The 18052-nt window shown below is 43.5% G+C and overlaps 1 protein-coding gene across 15 annotated transcripts in view; it reads left to right on the top strand.

Moving 5' to 3' along the window:
* Positions 1 to 18052, top strand: part of LOC126069415 (zinc finger protein 345-like) — a 208786-nt gene that overhangs the window by 83949 nt on the left and 106785 nt on the right. For 5 of the 15 annotated variants that reach the window (XM_049872805.1, XM_049872804.1, XM_049872802.1 and 2 more), the window contains exons 1-2: positions 8148 to 8554; positions 11434 to 11680. In XM_049872805.1, the coding sequence (XP_049728762.1) occupies positions 11678 to 11680 (3 nt within the window). In that variant the 5' untranslated portion in view covers positions 8148 to 8554; positions 11434 to 11677. Of the gene's footprint in view, positions 1 to 8147; positions 8555 to 8600; positions 8669 to 8938; positions 9036 to 11246; positions 11299 to 11433; positions 11681 to 18052 lie in introns of those variants that run through there. The other 10 variants (XM_049872791.1, XM_049872783.1, XM_049872784.1 and 7 more) reach the window with 9 other exon arrangements.

The raw sequence follows: 18052 nt of genomic DNA, 5'->3' as shown, positions 1-18052 counted from the left end.
ACAAATGTGCCCCACCCCACAGGAATGCAAGATGTTAATGAGAGAAAAACTGTATGGGTGTAGGTCAGGTTCATGGGGACTCTGTACTTTATGCACAATGTTCTGTAAACATAAACTATAAATAAAGTGTATTTAAATACAATCACCAAAAATAGGGTACTTCATTTTCTACGTTTTTTTTTTACAAAGCCTGCATAATCTTTCAAATCAATTGATAATCATCTCTTTATCTTCTGATAACAACAACAATGTTAAGAATAATCACCTGATGTGATTTTCATTTATGTTGTAAATCCTACCTCTATGATGGTAATGAGGCAGTTATCTTAATGAGGCAGGACTCAGTCTGCTAGATTAGGTTGTATCTTGAGTCATTCTCTTTCGAAATATAAAAGAGAGAAGGGAGCAGAGAGGCATACATTGAGAATGAAGAACCAGGAGGAGAGACGGTCCTTTGGACCCAGGGTCCCTGCCCTGAGACCTCCTAGACCCAGGGGAGATCAATAACAAAGACCTTCCCCCAGAGCCAACAGAGAGATCCTCCCCCTGCAGCTGACACCCTGGATTTGGGACTTCAACCTCTTAGACCATGAGAGAATAAATTTGTTAAAGCCGTCCACTTGTGGTATTTCTGTTATAGCAACACGAGATAAGACAAACAGTCAACAGATTGCGCCATCCTTATACCTATGTATGTACACACACGTATTTACATACTTTTGTGTGTGTGCGGCATTTTAAAAAATATTTTTGGTGAAAGTACACATCAATTTCTATATATATTTTGGAAACCGTGGTGCTGTAGTGGTTAAGAGCTACAGCTGCTGACCAAAAGGTCGGCAGTTCAAATTCTTGAAGCGCACCTTGGAAACCTTATGGGGCAGTTCTACTTTGTCCTGTAGGGTCACTATGAGTTGGAATCCACTCAACGGCTATGGATTTGGTTTGGTTTTATATTGTTCAGTGACATCAGTTATGTTCTTCACAATATATCAGCATTCTCATCATTTCCATTTTGGTTGTTATGTTTCCATTAATCTAGGTTCACTGTCCCTCCTTGCCTTCTAATCTTTGGTCTAGGGTAAATGTTTACCATTTGGTTTCATCTAGACGATTATCTTGAGGGCAGTACTCACAAGTGATTATTTTATGGGCCAATTTGTCATTTGCCTGAAAGGTGACCTCTGGGAGTGCTTTGAATTCCATGTGTAAAGAGTATCTCAGGGCAGTAGTCTCAGGGATTCATCTAGTCTCTAGTGGTCCAGTAAGTCTGGTCTTTTTTTAAAATTTGAGTTTCGTTCTATAGTTTTCTGTCATTCAGTGTGGGTCCAGCTATTGCATCCCTGGTCAGAACAGTCAGTACCTAGTTATCTAGTGCTGCTATAACAGAAATACGTCAAATGGATGGCTTTAACAAAGAGACATTTTATTTCCTCACAGTAAAGTAGGCTAGAAATTCAAATTAAGGGTGTCAGTTCCAAGGGAAGGCTTTCTCTCTCTGTCGGCTCTGGAGGAAGGTCCTTGTCATCTATCTGTCTTCCTTTTGTTTGGGAGGTTCTCAGTGCAGGAGCCTCAGGTCCAAAGGATGAGCTCTCTTCCTGGCACTACTTTCTTGGTGGTATGAGGTTCCACTGTTTCTGTTCGTGTCTCTCTGTTACATCCCAGAAGAAACCAGCTCAAGAGTCAGTCCAATCCTGTAGATTGATTCCTGTCTCGTCAACCCAACTGCAGCCCATTACCCCTCATTAAAATCATAGAGGCAGGATTTACAACACATAGGAAAATCACATACGATGACAAAAGAGTGGATAATCACACAATACTGGGAATCATGGCCCAGCCAAATTTGATACACACATTTTAGGGGGACACAATTCAATGCATGACAGTAGTGGTAGCTGGACACCATCTAGTTCTTCTGGTCTAAAGGTGGAGAAGCTTCTGCAGGGCTCCCATGCATTTGTTCCCCAAGCTGTAGATGATGGAGTTCATGGGACCAACCAGAGTGTTCAGGACCGAGGCAAATGGCCTGCCTAAGCGGCATATGTGGATGTAGAACTGACATAGACACCCAGGCAGGCTCTATAGGACAGGGAGTCTACCGAGAGTTGAGACCCACAGGTGGAAAATGCTTTATACCTTCTGATATGGATTAAATTGGATTCCCCCCCCCCCCGCCCAACCACCATCACCACCAAATATGTGTCATAAATCCTAACCCCTATACCTGTGGATACAATCCCACTCGGGAGTGCGTTTTCTTTGTAACATTAGTGAGTCAGTATTTGTGTGTGGCGTATCTTAAGTCAGTCTCTTTTGAGATATACAAATATCTATTGAGCAAGCAAGCAGAGATGGGGGAAGATAGATGGCCACACCACATCAAGATCACCAAGGATCCGAAATCAGAAGCTGAGAAGAGACAAGGACTTCCCTCCAGAGTCCACAGAGAACGAAAGCCTTCCCTAGAGCTGCTGCCATCAATTTGGACTTCTTGCTTCCTAAACTGTGGGAAAATAAATTTGTGTTTGTTAAAGCCACCTATTTGTGGTATTTCTGTTACAGCAACATTAGATAAATAAGACAGAATTTGGTACCAGAGGGTGGAATGTGTTCTAAAATATACCTAAAATGTGGGGAGTATTTTTTTTAATTCGGTAATGGGTGCAGGCCGGAAGAGTTTTAAGGTGCCTAATGCTGAAAGCCTAGATTGCCTCGAAGAGACCGTTGGTAGAAGTATTGACCTCAAAGGCAATTCTGCTGAGGGCTCAGAAGGTAGTGAGGAGAGCCAGAGAAAAGGTCTCTAACGTATTAGAGAATACATACGAGGCCATCAACAGACTGTTGCTAGACATGTAAACATTAAGTATGCTTCCGGAGAGACTTTAAAAGGAAATTATGAGCATGTGACTGGACAGTGTAGGTGGGGTGATGCTTTTTATGCAGTTGCAAAGAGCCTGTCTGAATTATGGCCAAATGTTTGATGGAAGGCAGAACTTATAAGTGATGTAGTTGGATATATGGCTGAGGAGATTTTTTAAGCAAGATCTTAAAGGGACCACATGGTTTCTTCTTGCTGCTTACAGTAAAAAGTGAGAGGAAATAGATGGACTTAAAAATGAATTGTGAAAAATGAAAACAGAATTTAAAGCTTTGGAAAATTGTCTTTACATGCTAAGGACTTCTACGCTGAAACTCCAACCAATGTCGCAGTAACTCAATCTTTTGTTAAAGAGATTAAGCATGTGACTGATGGATCTAACCAAATACCACAGCAGAAAACCCATCACTTTAGACTGAAGGGGGCTGAGACAGGACTAAAAGAAGGATAGCTGTCTGCGTCTTGGAATTCTACAGTCAGGAGATAGGCCAAAGGAGGTACCTCTGTTGTCCTTGAAGTAAAGAAAAACACCATCCCTGGAGCAGCTCAGAGACAAGCACAACTGTTGGTAGGAACACTAGAAGCAGGGTTGACTCGGTTGCAAAGGGTGGAGCCATGGCCTCCTAGATTTCAAAGACTGGATCTCTACTAACTCAGTTCTGGAATATGGGGCTGGCATTCAGGTATGCCCAGAGGATCGGAGTGCTGCTGAAAGGTGAGGGGGCAGCTGGTGTTGGCTGGTGCCAAAGGGGTGAGATCACCACTCAGATGAACTAGCAGAATGGGGCTGCCTAAAGTCAAGTGGAATCGTTGCCATCCCAGTGGGTTTGGAAGGCAGGCCTGAAACCCAGGGTCAAGGGATCTCCACCCCGAATTCAGAGACCATGGCTGAAAACCAGAGTTTGTCGGGTGGAGCTAATGCCCAGATGACCTCAGAGAACAGAGGGTTATTTTCAACCCTTGAGAATGAATGAAATTTGTTCTGCTGGATTTTGGACTTGCTTTGTGCCCATTTTCCCTTCTTTTCCTCCCATTTCTCCATTTGTAATGAAAATGTCTACCTTGTGCCTGTTCTACCATAGTACTTTGGAATTAGATAATTTGTATTCTAAATTTCACAGAGTCACAGAAGAAAAACAGTGTTCCCTGAGGATGGAATACTCATAAAGTTCCAGCCGTATTTGATCTAGATGACTCAGAAGGGGAGTTGGTTTAGTACTTTTGGAATGGTGTGATGCAGCCAATGTATTATGCATGTAGCATGGACATGAATTTGGGGGGGCAAATGTTTGGGGGTGGAATGTTATGGATTGAATTGTGCCCCTGCAAAATATGTGTTGGAGCCCAGGTAGTACGATGGCGAACAGCTCAGTCTGCTAACCAAAAAGGTCGGCAGTTCAAATCCACTAGGCACTCCTTGGAAACCCTATGGGGCAGTTATACTCTGTCAGGTAGGGTCACTATGAGTTGGAATTGACTCAGTGGTGACGAGTTTGGTTTTTAACATATGTGTTGTAAATCTTAACCCCTATCCTTGTGTTTAAAATCCCATTAGGGAATAGGTTTTCTTTTATCCTTGAGAGTTCATTGTCTAGGTTGGTGTCTGGCTGATGCTGTCTTATGTGCTAGTTTTAGGTTGTCTGATTTCTCCCGCTGTTCTGGAATACTGATCACATGCATATTTTTGCTTTTGATTGTATCCCACATTGTTCTCACAGTTTCTTCATTTTTGTTTTTTCCTCTGATTTTTCTTCAAACTGGTATCCAAAGATTTGTCTTTAATTTTGCTGATCCTGTCTTCTGTTGTTTCATATTTGTCCTAAAACCTTCTATTGCACTGTCCATTTCTGAAATCTTGCTGTTTGTCTTTTCATTTCTAATTGCTGTTTTTGAATGATTGTTATTTATTTTGACATTTTGTTCCTGTATTATTTTCCCAATCTCTTCCATTGTTTTGTCTGTGTTTTCCATGATTTTGCCCCCCCCAAGAAAATAAAATTACAAAAATACAAGCCAAAAAAAAATTTAAAACGTGCTGAATGGGCCTGCTGGTGGGGGCAGGGCAGACCCCAGCATCAGTGGCCCATTGGAAAGTGTTGGATGCCACACAGAGGGAAGAAGGATCTGGGATGGGAAAGCTGTATCTCTGGTTACCAGGTGTTCTGTCTCCTGTTGGGAGCTCTGTGAAGTTGCCTTCCCATACTCCCTGAGTTCTTTGGTGGCTGGACCGACCAGTGGAGTGATAGAGCGAAACGCCTTTGTGCAGGAGGCTTCCTGGTGGAGTGGGGTGCTTCTGGGCACTTATTGGTGGAGCTAGGCTTGCCAACCCACATTGCAGAGAGCTGACCGCCTTCCAGCCAAAGTTTACTGATGGAGTGGGGTGGGTGTTGTCTGATCCATCAAACTATAGAGTTGGGTGTGCACAGCAGCACTCAATCAAGTTGTTTTTGTTGTTAGGTGCTGTTGAGTTGGTTCCAGCTCATTGCGACCCTATGTACAATAGAAAGAAACACTGCTTGGTCTTGTGATATCTTCATAATCATTGTTATGTTTGAGCCCACTGTTCCAGCCACTGTGTCAATCCATCTCATTGAGGGTCTTCCTCTTTTTTGCTGACCCTCTACTGTACCAAGCATGACGTCTACTCCAGGGACTGGTCCCTTCTGATAACATATCCAAAGTATGTGAGACTAAGTCTCACCACCTTTGCTCCTAATGAGCATTCTGGCTGTACTTCTTCCAAGACAGATTTGCCTGTTCTTCTGGCAGTCCATGGTATATTTAGTATTCTTCATCAGTACCATAATTGAGAGGAATCAATTCTTTTTTGGTCTTCCTTATTCATTTTCAAGCTTTCACAATCATATGAGGTGACTGAAAACACCATGGCTTGAGTCAAGTGCACCTTAGTCTTCAAGGTGACATCTTTGCTTTTCAACTTTTTGAAGAGGTCTCTTGCAGCAGATTTGCCCAATGTAATGCCTCGTTTGATTTCTTGACTACTGCTTCCGTGAGTGTTGATTGTGGATCCAAGTAAAATGAAATCCTTGACAACTTCAGTCTTTTTTCCATTTATCATGATGTTGCTTATTGGTCTGCTTGTGAGGATTTTTGTTTTCTTTATGTTGAGGTGTAATCTATACTGCAGGCTGTGGTCTTTGCTCTTGCTCAGTAAGTGCTTCAAGTCCTCTTCACTTTCAGCAAGAAAGGTTGTGTCATGTGCATAATGCAGGTTGTTAATGAGTCTTCCTCCAATCCTGATGCTGCATTTTCCTTCATATAGTTCAGCTTCTTGAATTATTTGTTTAGCATACAGACTGAATAAGTATAATGAAAGGATACAACCCTGATGCATACCTTTCCTGACTTTAAACCATATACTATTCACTCGTTCTGTTTGACTGACTGCCTTCTGATCTATGTACAGGTTCCTCATGAGCAGAATTAAGTGTTCTTGAATTCTCATTCTTTGCAAAATTATCTATAATTTGTTATGATGCACACAGTCGAATGCCTTTGCATAATCAATAAAACACAGGTAAACAATTTTCTGGTATTCTCTGCTTTCAGCCAGGATCCATCTGACATCAACGGTGATATCCCTGGGTCCATGTTCTCTTCTGAATCCATCTTGAATTTCTGGCAGTTCTTGAAAATTTTCTCCCAGTCCGTGGGTTGTCTTTTCATTTTGTTGATAAAGTTGTTTGAAGAACAATAGTAGTTAAAGTATTTAATTTTTATGAGGTTCTATTTATCAATTTTGCATTTTGCTGCTCATGATTTTTTTTTAACAACAGCTTAATATATTTTAATAGAAATAGTTCCCCCGGGAAATATAATTTTTTTAATTGTGCTTTAAGTGAAAGTTTACAAGTCAGTCCCCCATACAAAAATTTATATACACCTTGCTATGTACTTCTAGTTGTTCTCCCTGTAATGAGACAGTACACTCCTTCTGCCCACCCTGTGTCCTCCATGTCCATTTAGCCAGCTTCTCTCTCCCTCTGCCTTCTCATCTCCCCTCCAGACAGGAGCTAAATATTCTCATGTGTCTGCTTGAGCCAAGAAGCCCACTCCTCACCAGTATCATTTTCTGCCTTATAGTCCAGTCCAATCCCTGTCTGAAGAGTTGGCTTTGGGAATGGTTCCTGTCTTGGGCTAATACAAGCTCTGGGGACCATGTCCTCCAGGGTCCTTCTAGTCTCAGTCAGACCATTAAGTCTGGTCTTTTTATGAGAATTTGAGGTCTGCATCCCTCTGCTCTCCTGCTCCATCAGGGAGCTGCTCGTGATTTTCTTGTCACATCTGATAATCCATGATTACAGACAGGTCCCAAAGCCTCACCCGTGTAACATAAAGGGCAGTTTGTATTCCCAGTGTGTTTTTTTTTTTTTTTTAATTACAAAATTCCTTATTATAATAGAATTGTGAGCTTTCTCAGCCCTGGAGTATTATTCAAGATATAAAGTAAATAAGATCATGAATTAATATTGAATAAAAAAAAATTTTTTTAGAGGTATATATAATATTTTAATATTGTAAAAATAACTGCAAATATGAGTCAGCACAAAGCCAATTCCTATGTGGTGGAGGTCAAATTTACCGCAGATTTCTGCATTATCCAGCTGTTGAACCATGCCACCTTTCACACCTTTCACCTCTGACACCTGTCAACCTCCTACCTTCTTTGGGTTTGGCAGGCAATTCTGTGCTGTGTCACAGAACTTACGAACTGTATTTACAGTTAAGTGGTTTATTAAGGAAGGAACAGGGTACAACTCCGGAACAGGAGCACGAAGCATGCACTTAAAGTCTCACTTCTTCAGTGCAGGCCTCCTCTCAGCGCCCTCAAGGCAGGCTCCTTTTGGCCCTCTCAGGAGTGGCTCCTCTGAGTCCCTCAAGACAGACCCCTCTCGGCCCCCACAGGACGAGCTCCCCTTGACCCGGTCAGGACAGGCTCTCCTGAGCCATCTCAGGACAGGCTCCCCTCGGCCTCCTCAGGACGGCCTCTCCTCGACCCCCTAGGACGGCTCCTCTCTGCCCATTCAGAACAGGCTCCTCGGCGACCCCTCTAAAACCATTTACTTTGCACGTAACTTAGTTAACAATTATGCCACTTTGACAAGGCAAATGCCAACTTTCTCTGCTCCCCAAGGGTATTTTTGATTACTAAAATCCGCGTTTGAGGTCCTATACGCCTTTAAGAAAACCCAGGCGTTTCTCCGTGGAGGAAGTAACCCAGGTTTTCTAAGTAGAGGAACTAAGGACAACGACGGGCCGATCCCAAACACAGGGGGAACCACTTAACTCCACGGTGTCCAGTTACAACGCTCGGCGTTCCCACACGGAATCCCTCTCCTGAGCACCAAGGGTCCCGAAAACCGGAAGCGGGAGTGTGCACTCTTGTTCGGTGTCCGTCCCGCTCCGGTGTGAGGTCGGTGTGGCCCACCTGGTCCGCTGCCCGGCGAGCGCAGGTCGTGTCCCGGGTCTGAGGGCGCCGCCCCAGCTCCCCGCGGCCTCCTGGTCTCTCCACTCCCAGAGCCTCGGGCCTCCCTGGAGCCGGGGAGCCGCCGCCGCTTGTCCGCTTGTTTCCTGCGCGCCCCCGGCCCCGCGGCAGCCGCTGCTTCGTGGAGGCCGCGGAGGTGGGACCTGCGTCTGTCGGTGCGTGGACAGGTGAGGTGGTGGGAGCCGCGCAGACCTGTGGTGCTCAGGGGGCGCGGAGACATGCAGGGTCCCGGGCCTCCCGGGCGCCGGGGTCGCTCCCTGTGTGTGTCGGTGCCTGGACAGGTGAGGTGGTGGGCGCCGTGGGGGCCGCGCAGACCTGTGGTGCTCAGGGGGCGGGGAGACATGCAGGGTCCCGGGCCTCCCGGGCGCCGGGGTCGCTCCCTGTGTGTGTCGGTGCGTGGACAGTTGAGGTGGTGGGCGCCGTGGGGGCCGCGCAGACCTGTGGTGCTCAGGGGGCGGGGAGACATGCAGGGTCCCGGGCCTCCCGGGCGCCTGGCTCGCTCCCTGTGTGTGAGTGCGTGGACAGGTGAGGTGGTGGGAGCCGTGGGGGCCGCGCAGACCTGTGGTGCTCAGGGAGCGGGGACACATGCAGGGTCCCAGGCCTCCCGGGCGCCGGGGTCGCTCCCTGTGTGTGTCGGTGCGTGGACAGGTGAGGTGGTGGGAGCCGCGCACACCTGTGCTGCTCAGGGAGCGGGGAGACATGCAGGGGCCTCAGAGACCTGGAATAAAACCACCTAAGCCGCGAGTTAGACTGGGCCACACTTTACGACATCGTGTGCCATCGGCCCTAAGACACACACACACACCCACGCACGCAGACCCATGCACACACACAGACATACACACACGCACATGCGTGCAAATAAGATTTCCGGTGCATTTCAGCCTTTGCACTAGGTATTTCTTATGATTAGAGGAAAAGTTTCCTAACCATAGCAATGACGTATTTCTTATAATTCAGGTCTCACTTGAAGTGTCACCTCCTCAGAGCGCCCTGTCCTCCCCTCCTCCCCTCAGTTACTCCCACTCATGTCTGTGTGTGAATATCATTGTGGTTTTCAGAGGGAGGTAATCCGATTCAGTTGACATTACCTTTCATCATACCTTCAAGCGAATTGAGCTGAATGTTACCTCTGGTTTTCCCGGCTGTATTTCCCTATGTGACAGCCTTCAAGCAAACAAAAAGCTGTCAAGCTCTGCCTTGTACTGATGGCAGCTTTTGCACCCTCTCTGCTGTGTGGGTCCCTTAGGGTTCAGGTGACTTCAGTAGAGCAATTAAAACTTATTAAAACTAAAAGTTCAGTTCCTTAGTTGTACTAATCATGTGTTCAGTGCTAAGTAGCCGCATGGCCTAGAGCCGACCATTTGGGACTGTGCAGAAACAGAACATGGCTGTCTTCACAGAAAGTTCCGTTAAATGATGTTGATCAAGAGTATACGACTAGTGATTATCTCTGTGTAAATCCCTGAGCCAGCAGAGAACCCAGTATCATCCAGTCCTTGATGAAAGTCAGAGATGATTGAAGCAGGGAAACAAAGTGGGGACGGGGATGGGGTCTGTGAGACAGATTGGAGCAGGCAATGGCAGCAGGCCGTTTAGAACCACGCTGACTACTCTGGGCTTTTTGAAGGCCTCTGACAAGCATTGAGCAGTTCCTTGCCGCAAATAGATTTTGGAAGTGACGACCGCGATTGAATGACATCAGGCAGGAGCTTGTTATGAACGAGTTAGGGAAGACTGTGAGGAGGCCTAGATTCGGAGATGGGTTGTGGGTCAGGAAGTAGTGCAGTGATGTAATGTAGGTGTGGATGGCTCACGGGGCCTCCGTTGATGGCGTGTTCATTTCTTGAGTTTCAGGCTATAGATCAGTGGATGCTTCTCATAGTTGAATGTCAATATGGGAACCTCAGGATCTTCTGAAAATGTGGATTTTGAGTCAGCAGTTTTAGGGTGGGGCTGGAGATTCTCATACTGAACAAGCTCTTAGTTTATGCTGGAAATAATAGTTTAGAAATAAGGATGTGAATTAAAATTAGACAGTGGTATTAGAGAAAATGGAGCCCTGGTGACACAGGACACTCGGCTGCTAACCAAAAGGTGGGCAGTTCAAATCCACCAGCTGCTCCTTGGAAACCCTGTGGGCATGGTTCTACTTTGTCCTGTAGCGTTGCTGTGAGTTGAAATGGACTGGATGCCAGTGAGTTATTAGAGAAAATAATAAAAGAAAAGGCTTAAATGGGAGACACTGGTGTAAACATCACACGTAATAGAGAACAGTGACGTGGACACCAAGAATTAAAGGCCGCCAACTTAGAGCGACAGCAGGGTGGAAAGAAGTGAGAACTGGGGCAGGAGATGGCTCCATAGAGAAAACTTAATGATCTTCTGATATATTTGTTGATTGTTTTATTACAAGATTGAAAGACAATCCTCCCAGATTTCTCAAAAGCTAAGGGTCTGGTGCTGTCATGGTTTGAGAATGAAAGGGAAAAAATACAGAAAGGGAAGAAAGAAATACTAATTGCAAAAGCGACAGGAAAACTTCTGATCACGCGTTGCAATGCTGTGAATGAAACGTTTTTGATAGAATGCAATGGAAGGGTTTTAACTGCACATAATTAAAAATGAATGACCTACAGTGAGTTCATTGAGAAAACTTGAAAAATATGTTCTGCTGACAATTCACCCACATTAATATCAAATAAGATGCATGTACTGATCTATAAGAGACTGTTACGTAGGTGAACCAGTAACTTCAGCATTGTATGCCTGAGTCCCTGCAGGAAATCAGGTTCAAGTTTTGCAGCCTGGCCAGGCCTGGTTGCTCCTCATGCTCTGGGAGAGGTAAATTCCTCCATCTGTGATCTTGCTGCAGAAAGGAGAGGCCTGTGGAGCTACCTGAAGAATGCAGGTGTGTGCTGTGGGGGCTGGAGCCTCTTCTGCCTTCAGTGTAAAGGCCCTCAGGGTGGAACATTGCCCTGAGCCTGGGAGGAGGCCAAAGGCCTGTCACTCCCTGCTTCCTCAACACTGTTTCCTTCTATTTCAGGTCTCAGGTGTGGTGCAGGGAGAACTAGTCCAGTCCAGGCAGCTGGGAACTTCAGGCGTCCGTCTTGCACATCGGACAGTCACAGGGAAGGATTTCAACTGCTCCGACTGGTGTGTGGACCAAACATTATTAATCTGCCTCCAGACTGCCCAGTGGTCTGCTTCCACTCCCATCCCTCTTCCTGAAGTGGCTTCTTGGGCTCAGAGATGACATTCCCTTAGACTTTCAGAAACTGGAAAAGGACATGGTGAGTTCTACGGAGAACTGGGTTGTCTGTACCGTAAGTGGGTGAGCCTGGATCTGAACTGTTGGGGGAGCAGCTGTGTGCTGCAGGACTATTGTTCCTCAATGAAGAAAAAAGGTGGCAGAGGAGGCCAAGGGACTGAGGCCTAGGAGGCACCCTGAGGCCCTGCTCCACTGTCACTGGGCCCTTCCTCTATACGCATATGGCTTTTCAGGATTTAGATGTCTGGGGTCACCTTCCTTATGTGACTCTCAGAGCTGACACTGTGGGGTGTTAACGTCCCTACCCTGGGCCTTGGTGCTCTCTTTTGAATGGCAGAATCTCCTGACCAGAAGCTGAAGTTGGAGTAGCTCTGGCTGTGGAGGCTGATCCCCGGCCCTCCAGAGCCATCTTTGTTCCATGTCTTTTAAGGATTGTCTGCCCAGGCACTGAGGCACTGGGGTTTTGAAAGGGTTAAGAGTTGCATGAGTTTCCTCCCTACTCAGAAGTGTAAAATTGCTCAACATTTCTCTCAGAATAAAAACCAGATTCTTTTCAGTTGCCAGCAAGTTCCCCATAACATGATAGGCCTACTGATCCCGGTCACCTCTCCAGATTACTCTTTCTTTCCTGCATCTTATTCTTCCCCAGTCACGCTAGCTTTTGACTGTTCCTAAAACATACAAGACACTGTCCCACTTTCTGGCCTGTTCTGTGGCTTTTTCCCCTTTATGGAAAAACGTCTTCTCAGACAGCCCCTGGGTAATTCCTTCATAGTGCTCATGTCTTAGCTCAGGTGTTTCTTTTCAGGGATGCCCACTCTGAGCAGCCTTGCATTGTCAGCACTGCCAGCGCTCTGAATCACGCTTTACTTTTCAATTTTCCACTGAACTCATCACCTTTCCATTTATAGGTGATGTAATATAATATCATGGATCGCTGAGTCTCCAACCCTTAGAGTAGGGAAATCTTTGAGTTTTTCAATTGTATATCCCAATTACAAAGAAGACTGTCTTATATGTTTTAGCTTATCTGATTTTGTTTATTCATTTTTGTTTTCTAATAAATAGATTTTCTTTTTAGAGGAGTTTTAGGTTTATAGAAGAATTGAGTGGAAAGTACAGAGTTCCCATAGTAGACCCCTGTTTCCTCTTGTCCTTCACTTCAGTTTTCTCTACTATAGCATCTTGTATTGTTGTAGTTGGGTGCTGTCAGGTCGGTTCTGACTCATAGTGACCCTGTGTACGACAGAATGAAACACTGCCCAGTCCTGCGTCATTCTTACAATCATTGTTATGCTTGAGCCCATTGTTGCAACCACTGTGTCAGTCCGTCTCGTTGAGGGTCTTCCTCTTTTTCGCTGACCCTCTGCTTTACCAAGCATGAGGTCCTTCTCCAGGGACTGATCCCTCCTGACAACATGTCCAAAGTATGTGAGATGCAGTCTCACCATCCTTGCTTCTAAGGAGCATTCTGTTTGTACTTCTTCCAAGACAGGCTCGTTCGTTCGTTTGGCAGTCCGTGGTATATTCGATATTCTTTGCCAGCACCACAATTCAAAGGCATCAATTCTTCCTCGGTCTTCCTTAATAATTGTCCAGCTTTCGCATTCATGTGAGGTGACTGAAAATACCATGGCGTGGGGTCAGGCACACCTTAGTCTTCAAGGTGACACCTTTGCTTTTTAACACCTTAAAGAGGTCTTTTGCAGCAGATTTGCCCCATGCAATGTGTCTTTTGACTTTTTTTTTAAGCAAAAATAAAGTTTTATTTGGCATATATTCAAAAGGGCTATAGTTGGAAGCAAACAAGTTTATTTCTTGACTGATGCTTCCATGGGTGTTTATTGTGGATTCAAACAAAATGAAATTCTCGATAACTTCGATCTTGTATTAATGTGCTAAATTTGTTAATTTATCAAGCAATATTGTTACATTTTAATCAACAAAAACCTATAGTTTACATTAGGGTACATTCTTTGTGTTACACACTTTATAGTATTTGACAGATGCGTAGTGTCATGTTTCCACCACTGCGATATAAAATAGTTGCCCTTCCCTAGAAACCTCTCATGGGCCACTTCCTCATCCCTTCCTCCTCCTTGAATCCTGGCAACTACTGGGTCCTTTTACTTTACATACTTTTCCCTTTTCCAGAGTGTTACAAAGTTGAAACATTATGTAGCTTTTTTAGAGTGGTATCTTTTACTTAGCAATATTCATTTAAGGTTCCGCCATGTCTTCACATGACTTTTGATAGCCCATTTCTTTTTATTGCTGAGTAATGTTTCAGTACATGGACGCACCACCGTTGCTTATCCGTTCACCTATTGAAGGACCTCTTGGTGGCCTCCAGTTTTTGGCCATTATGAATAAAGCTGTGAGGAATACATACGTGTGGGTTTTTGTGTGGACATAGGTTATCAGCTCATATGGGAAAACATCAAGGAGTGGAGTTGCAGGGTCCTATGGTAAGAGCATGTTCAGATTTGTAAGGGGCTGGTAAACTAGGTGGACCATGTTGCATTCCCATCAGCGGTGGCTGGAGACTTTCTGTTATTCCACATCCTGGTGTTTTCCTTGGAGTGCAGGGGTTTGTTTTTAATTGTAAGGAAGTCCAGTTTATCCATTTTATTCTGTCACGGGTTGTGCTTTTAGTGTCATATCTAAAAAATCGTCACGAAACTCAGCATCACCTAGGTTTTCTCCTATGTTGTCTTCTTGGAGTTTTATAGTTTTGCATTAACACTTAGGTTTTTGATCCATTTTGAGTTAATACTAATAAAAAGTTTAGCTCCTCTCTTCAGATTTCCTTTTTTTTTTTATTTTTTGGTTAATGGATGTGTATATTTTCCAGCACCATTTATTGAAAAGCTTATCCTTTCTTTGTTGAATTACCGTAAGTTCTTACTCAGCAATCAGATGATTCTACTTCTGAGTATTTTGGGGCTCTCTTTTCTGCTCCGTTGATCTCTTGGTTCTTTTACCAAGACCACACTGTGTTGATTACTGTAGCTTCAGGGTTAGTGTTGAAGTGGCGTGGTGTCTGCCTTCCAGCTTTGTTCTTCTTCAGAAATGTGTCGGCATTTCTGAGCCTTTGCTCTTTTCATGGAAATGTTAGAAAAAGTTGGTTGATTTTCACAAAATGACTCGCTGGAGTTTTGATTGGGACTGCACTGAATGTAGAGATCACTTTGGGAAGACTTTGCATCTTAACAACAGTGAGATTTCCCACGCGTGACCGTGGAACAGCTCTGCTTTCATTTACACCTCTGAATTCTTTAATCAGAATTTTGTAGCTTTCCTCATAGAGCTCTTTTGCATTTTTTGTTGTATTTATAGTATTTAGTTTTTGTTGTTGTTATCAGTGTAAATGCTATTTTGTTTTTAATTTCAAATTAAGAGTGTCCTTACTGGCATATAGGAAAGCAGTCGACTTTTGTGTGTTAGCCTTTCATCTTGCAGCTTTGGTATGATCGATTATTAGTTTCATGAGCGTTTTTCTTGATTCTCTGGGATTTCCTATATTGACAGTCATTTCATCTGCAAAGAAAGACAGGTTATTTTGTCTCTAACAGTCTGTATACTATTGTTTTATTCCATTTCCTAGGACTTGTAGGACAATGTCGAATAGGAGTGGTGAGGGGGAACATCCTTGCCTTATTCCCCCCATCTTAGGAGGAAAGCATCTAGTTTGTGGCCAATAATTAGGATATTAACTGTCGTTTTTTTGTATTTTTTATCAAGTTGAGGGCATTTCTTTCTTCTCCTGGTTTGCTGAACACTTTTATTCTCAACGGGTGTTGGATTTCGTAACGTGCTTTCTCTGCACATATTGACGTTCTTGTTTAGCCTGTTGTCGTGATGGGTCACATCAGCTGATTTTTTAATGTTGAACTAGTATTGCCTACCTAGAATAAATCCCATGTGGCCATGGTGTGTAATTCCTGTTATATGTTGATTCAATTTCCTAATTTTTTGTTGAGGAGTTTTGCATCTGTGTTCATGAGAGATACTGATGTGTAGTTTTTTTTTTCTTTTAATAGTGTAGTATTTTTCTCTGGTTTTGATGTTTGAATTATACTGTTGTTGTTTGGTGCCATCAATTCAGTTCTGAGCCATAACGACCCTGTATACAACAGGATGATGCTACTGGGTGATATTGGCCTCGTAAAAATTTGAAGTATTTGCTCTGTTTCTGTTTCCTGAAAGAGAATTTGGTATGCTTTCTTGATTAAATGTTTGGTAGAGTTCATCTGAGAACCTATCTGAGCCTGGTACTTTGTGTTTTGGGATGTTTCTACTTATAGATTTAATTACTTAATAGCTATAGTTCTGTTCAGATGCTCTCTTCTTGTGTACGTTTTGTTAAATTGTTTCTTAGGAGGAATTGGCCCATTTCATTTAGCTTACCAAGTTTGTGGGCATGGAGTTGTTGGTGATAATCCCATTCCTATCCTTTTAATGTCTACGGGGTCTGTGATGATGGTCCCTCTTTCATTTCTGATATTAGTCATTGTGTCTTCTCTCTTACCAGTTATCTTTATTTTTTCCCAGAGAACCTGTTATTGCTTTTGGTGACTCTCTCTATTGTTTTCCTGTTTTCATTGTTATTGATTTCGTCTCTCATTTTTATTATTTCTGTTCTTCTGCTTACTTTGGACTTAATTGGGTCTTCTTTTTCTTGTTTCGTAAGATGAAATCCTGGGTTACAGATCTTAGACTTGTTTTCTTTTCTGATATGTGCATTTAGTGCTATAAATTTCCCTCTCAGTGTGGCTTTCTCTGCATCCAGAGGATTTTGGTAAGTTGTATTTTCATTTTCGCTTAATTTTTAAAACTATTTTGCAATGCGTCTAGGGATTCTTTGTCACATGAGTTATTTAGAAGTGAGTTGTTTAATCTCTGTGTACGTTGGGATTTTCCTTCTATCTTTCTTTTATTGATGTCTAATTTAATTCCATTGTGGTCTAAGCACATACTTTGTATGATTTCTAGTTCTTTAAATTTGTTAAGCTATGTTTTGTGGTGCCGAATGTGGTCTACCTTGGTGAATGCTCCCTGTGAGCTGGAGAACACTGTGTGTTACGCTGTTTTGAATGACATATTCTGTCAATGTCAATTAGATTCAGTCAATTGATAGCGTAGCTTGTTCAACACTTACCCATTGCCCTTGAGTTGATTCCGACTCAAAACCATCCTGTAGGACAGAGTAGAACTGCCCCCACAGGGTTTCCAAGGAGCGGCCGATGGATTCATACTGCCAGCCTTTTGATTAGCAGCTGAGCTCTGAGCCGTTGTGCCCTAGGGCTCCACTTCAGCTACGCGCCTTCTGATTTTTTGCCTGTTGGCTCTGTCAGTTCCTAATTGAGGAGTGTGAAAGTCTCCAACTATACTAGTAGATTTGTTTATTTCTCCTTGTTTTTCGCCTCACATATGTGACGTTCTTTTGCTAAGCGCATGCACATTAGGTATCATTATGTCTTCTTGAAAAATTGACCTTTTTATTGTGTAACTCCCCTCTTTATCCTGATCCTTTTCTTTTCTGTTGAACCTGCTTTGTCTGAAATTACATGTAGTTACTCCATTTTTCTTTTGAGTTTCTTTTACTTTTAATCTGTGTCTTTGTATGTTAAGTGACACTCATGTAGACAGTGTAGTCTCTTAATTTGTGCATTTAGACCATTGACATTTAAAGGAATTACTGATGTAGTTGGATTAACGTGTTCATGTTTGTTGTTGCTGTGTGCCATCAAGCCGATTTGGATTCATAGCGACCCTACAGGACAAAGTAGAACTGCTGCATAGGGTTTCCAAGGTGTAATCCTTCTGGAGGCAGATTGCCACATCTTTCTCCCTCAGAATGGCTGCTGGGTTTGAACTGCGAAGCTTTCAGTTTGGCAGCGGAGCACTTAACCACTATGCCGCCAGGGATTCTTATCATGTTGGTTCATTTTTTCTTTTCATTGTCCTTGTTCTTTGTTTTCTTTCAGCCATTTTCTACCTCTTCTGGTTTTACTTAAGCTTCAAATATGATTCCATATCCTCTCCTCCTGGTATATCAGTCGTTCTTTTTTTGTCCTTACTTATTTTGTAGTTTTTACATACATTTTCCGCGATCCCAGTCCACTTTCAGGTAACACTGTGTGACTTCATGGGTAGTACAAACACCTAGTAACTGTGTTCTCAATTCCTCCCTCCTGTCTCTATAACATTGGTGTCATTCGTGTCAGTTATCCATAAATTATAATCATGTAATATATTTTTGCTATTATTATTTTGAACATACTGTTAACTTTGAGATCAATTCAAAATAAGAAAGGTGAAAGTCTTGGTACCTATATTTATTCATTCTCTAATGCTCTCTGTTGCCTTACGTAGAGCCAAGTTTCTGATG

This window comes from Elephas maximus, chromosome X (assembly GCF_024166365.1).
Source record: "Elephas maximus indicus isolate mEleMax1 chromosome X, mEleMax1 primary haplotype, whole genome shotgun sequence".
Lineage (NCBI taxonomy): Eukaryota > Metazoa > Chordata > Mammalia > Proboscidea > Elephantidae > Elephas > Elephas maximus.
Note: the sequence above shows the minus strand (reverse complement) of the source record. Positions and strands in the feature narration are given on the sequence as shown.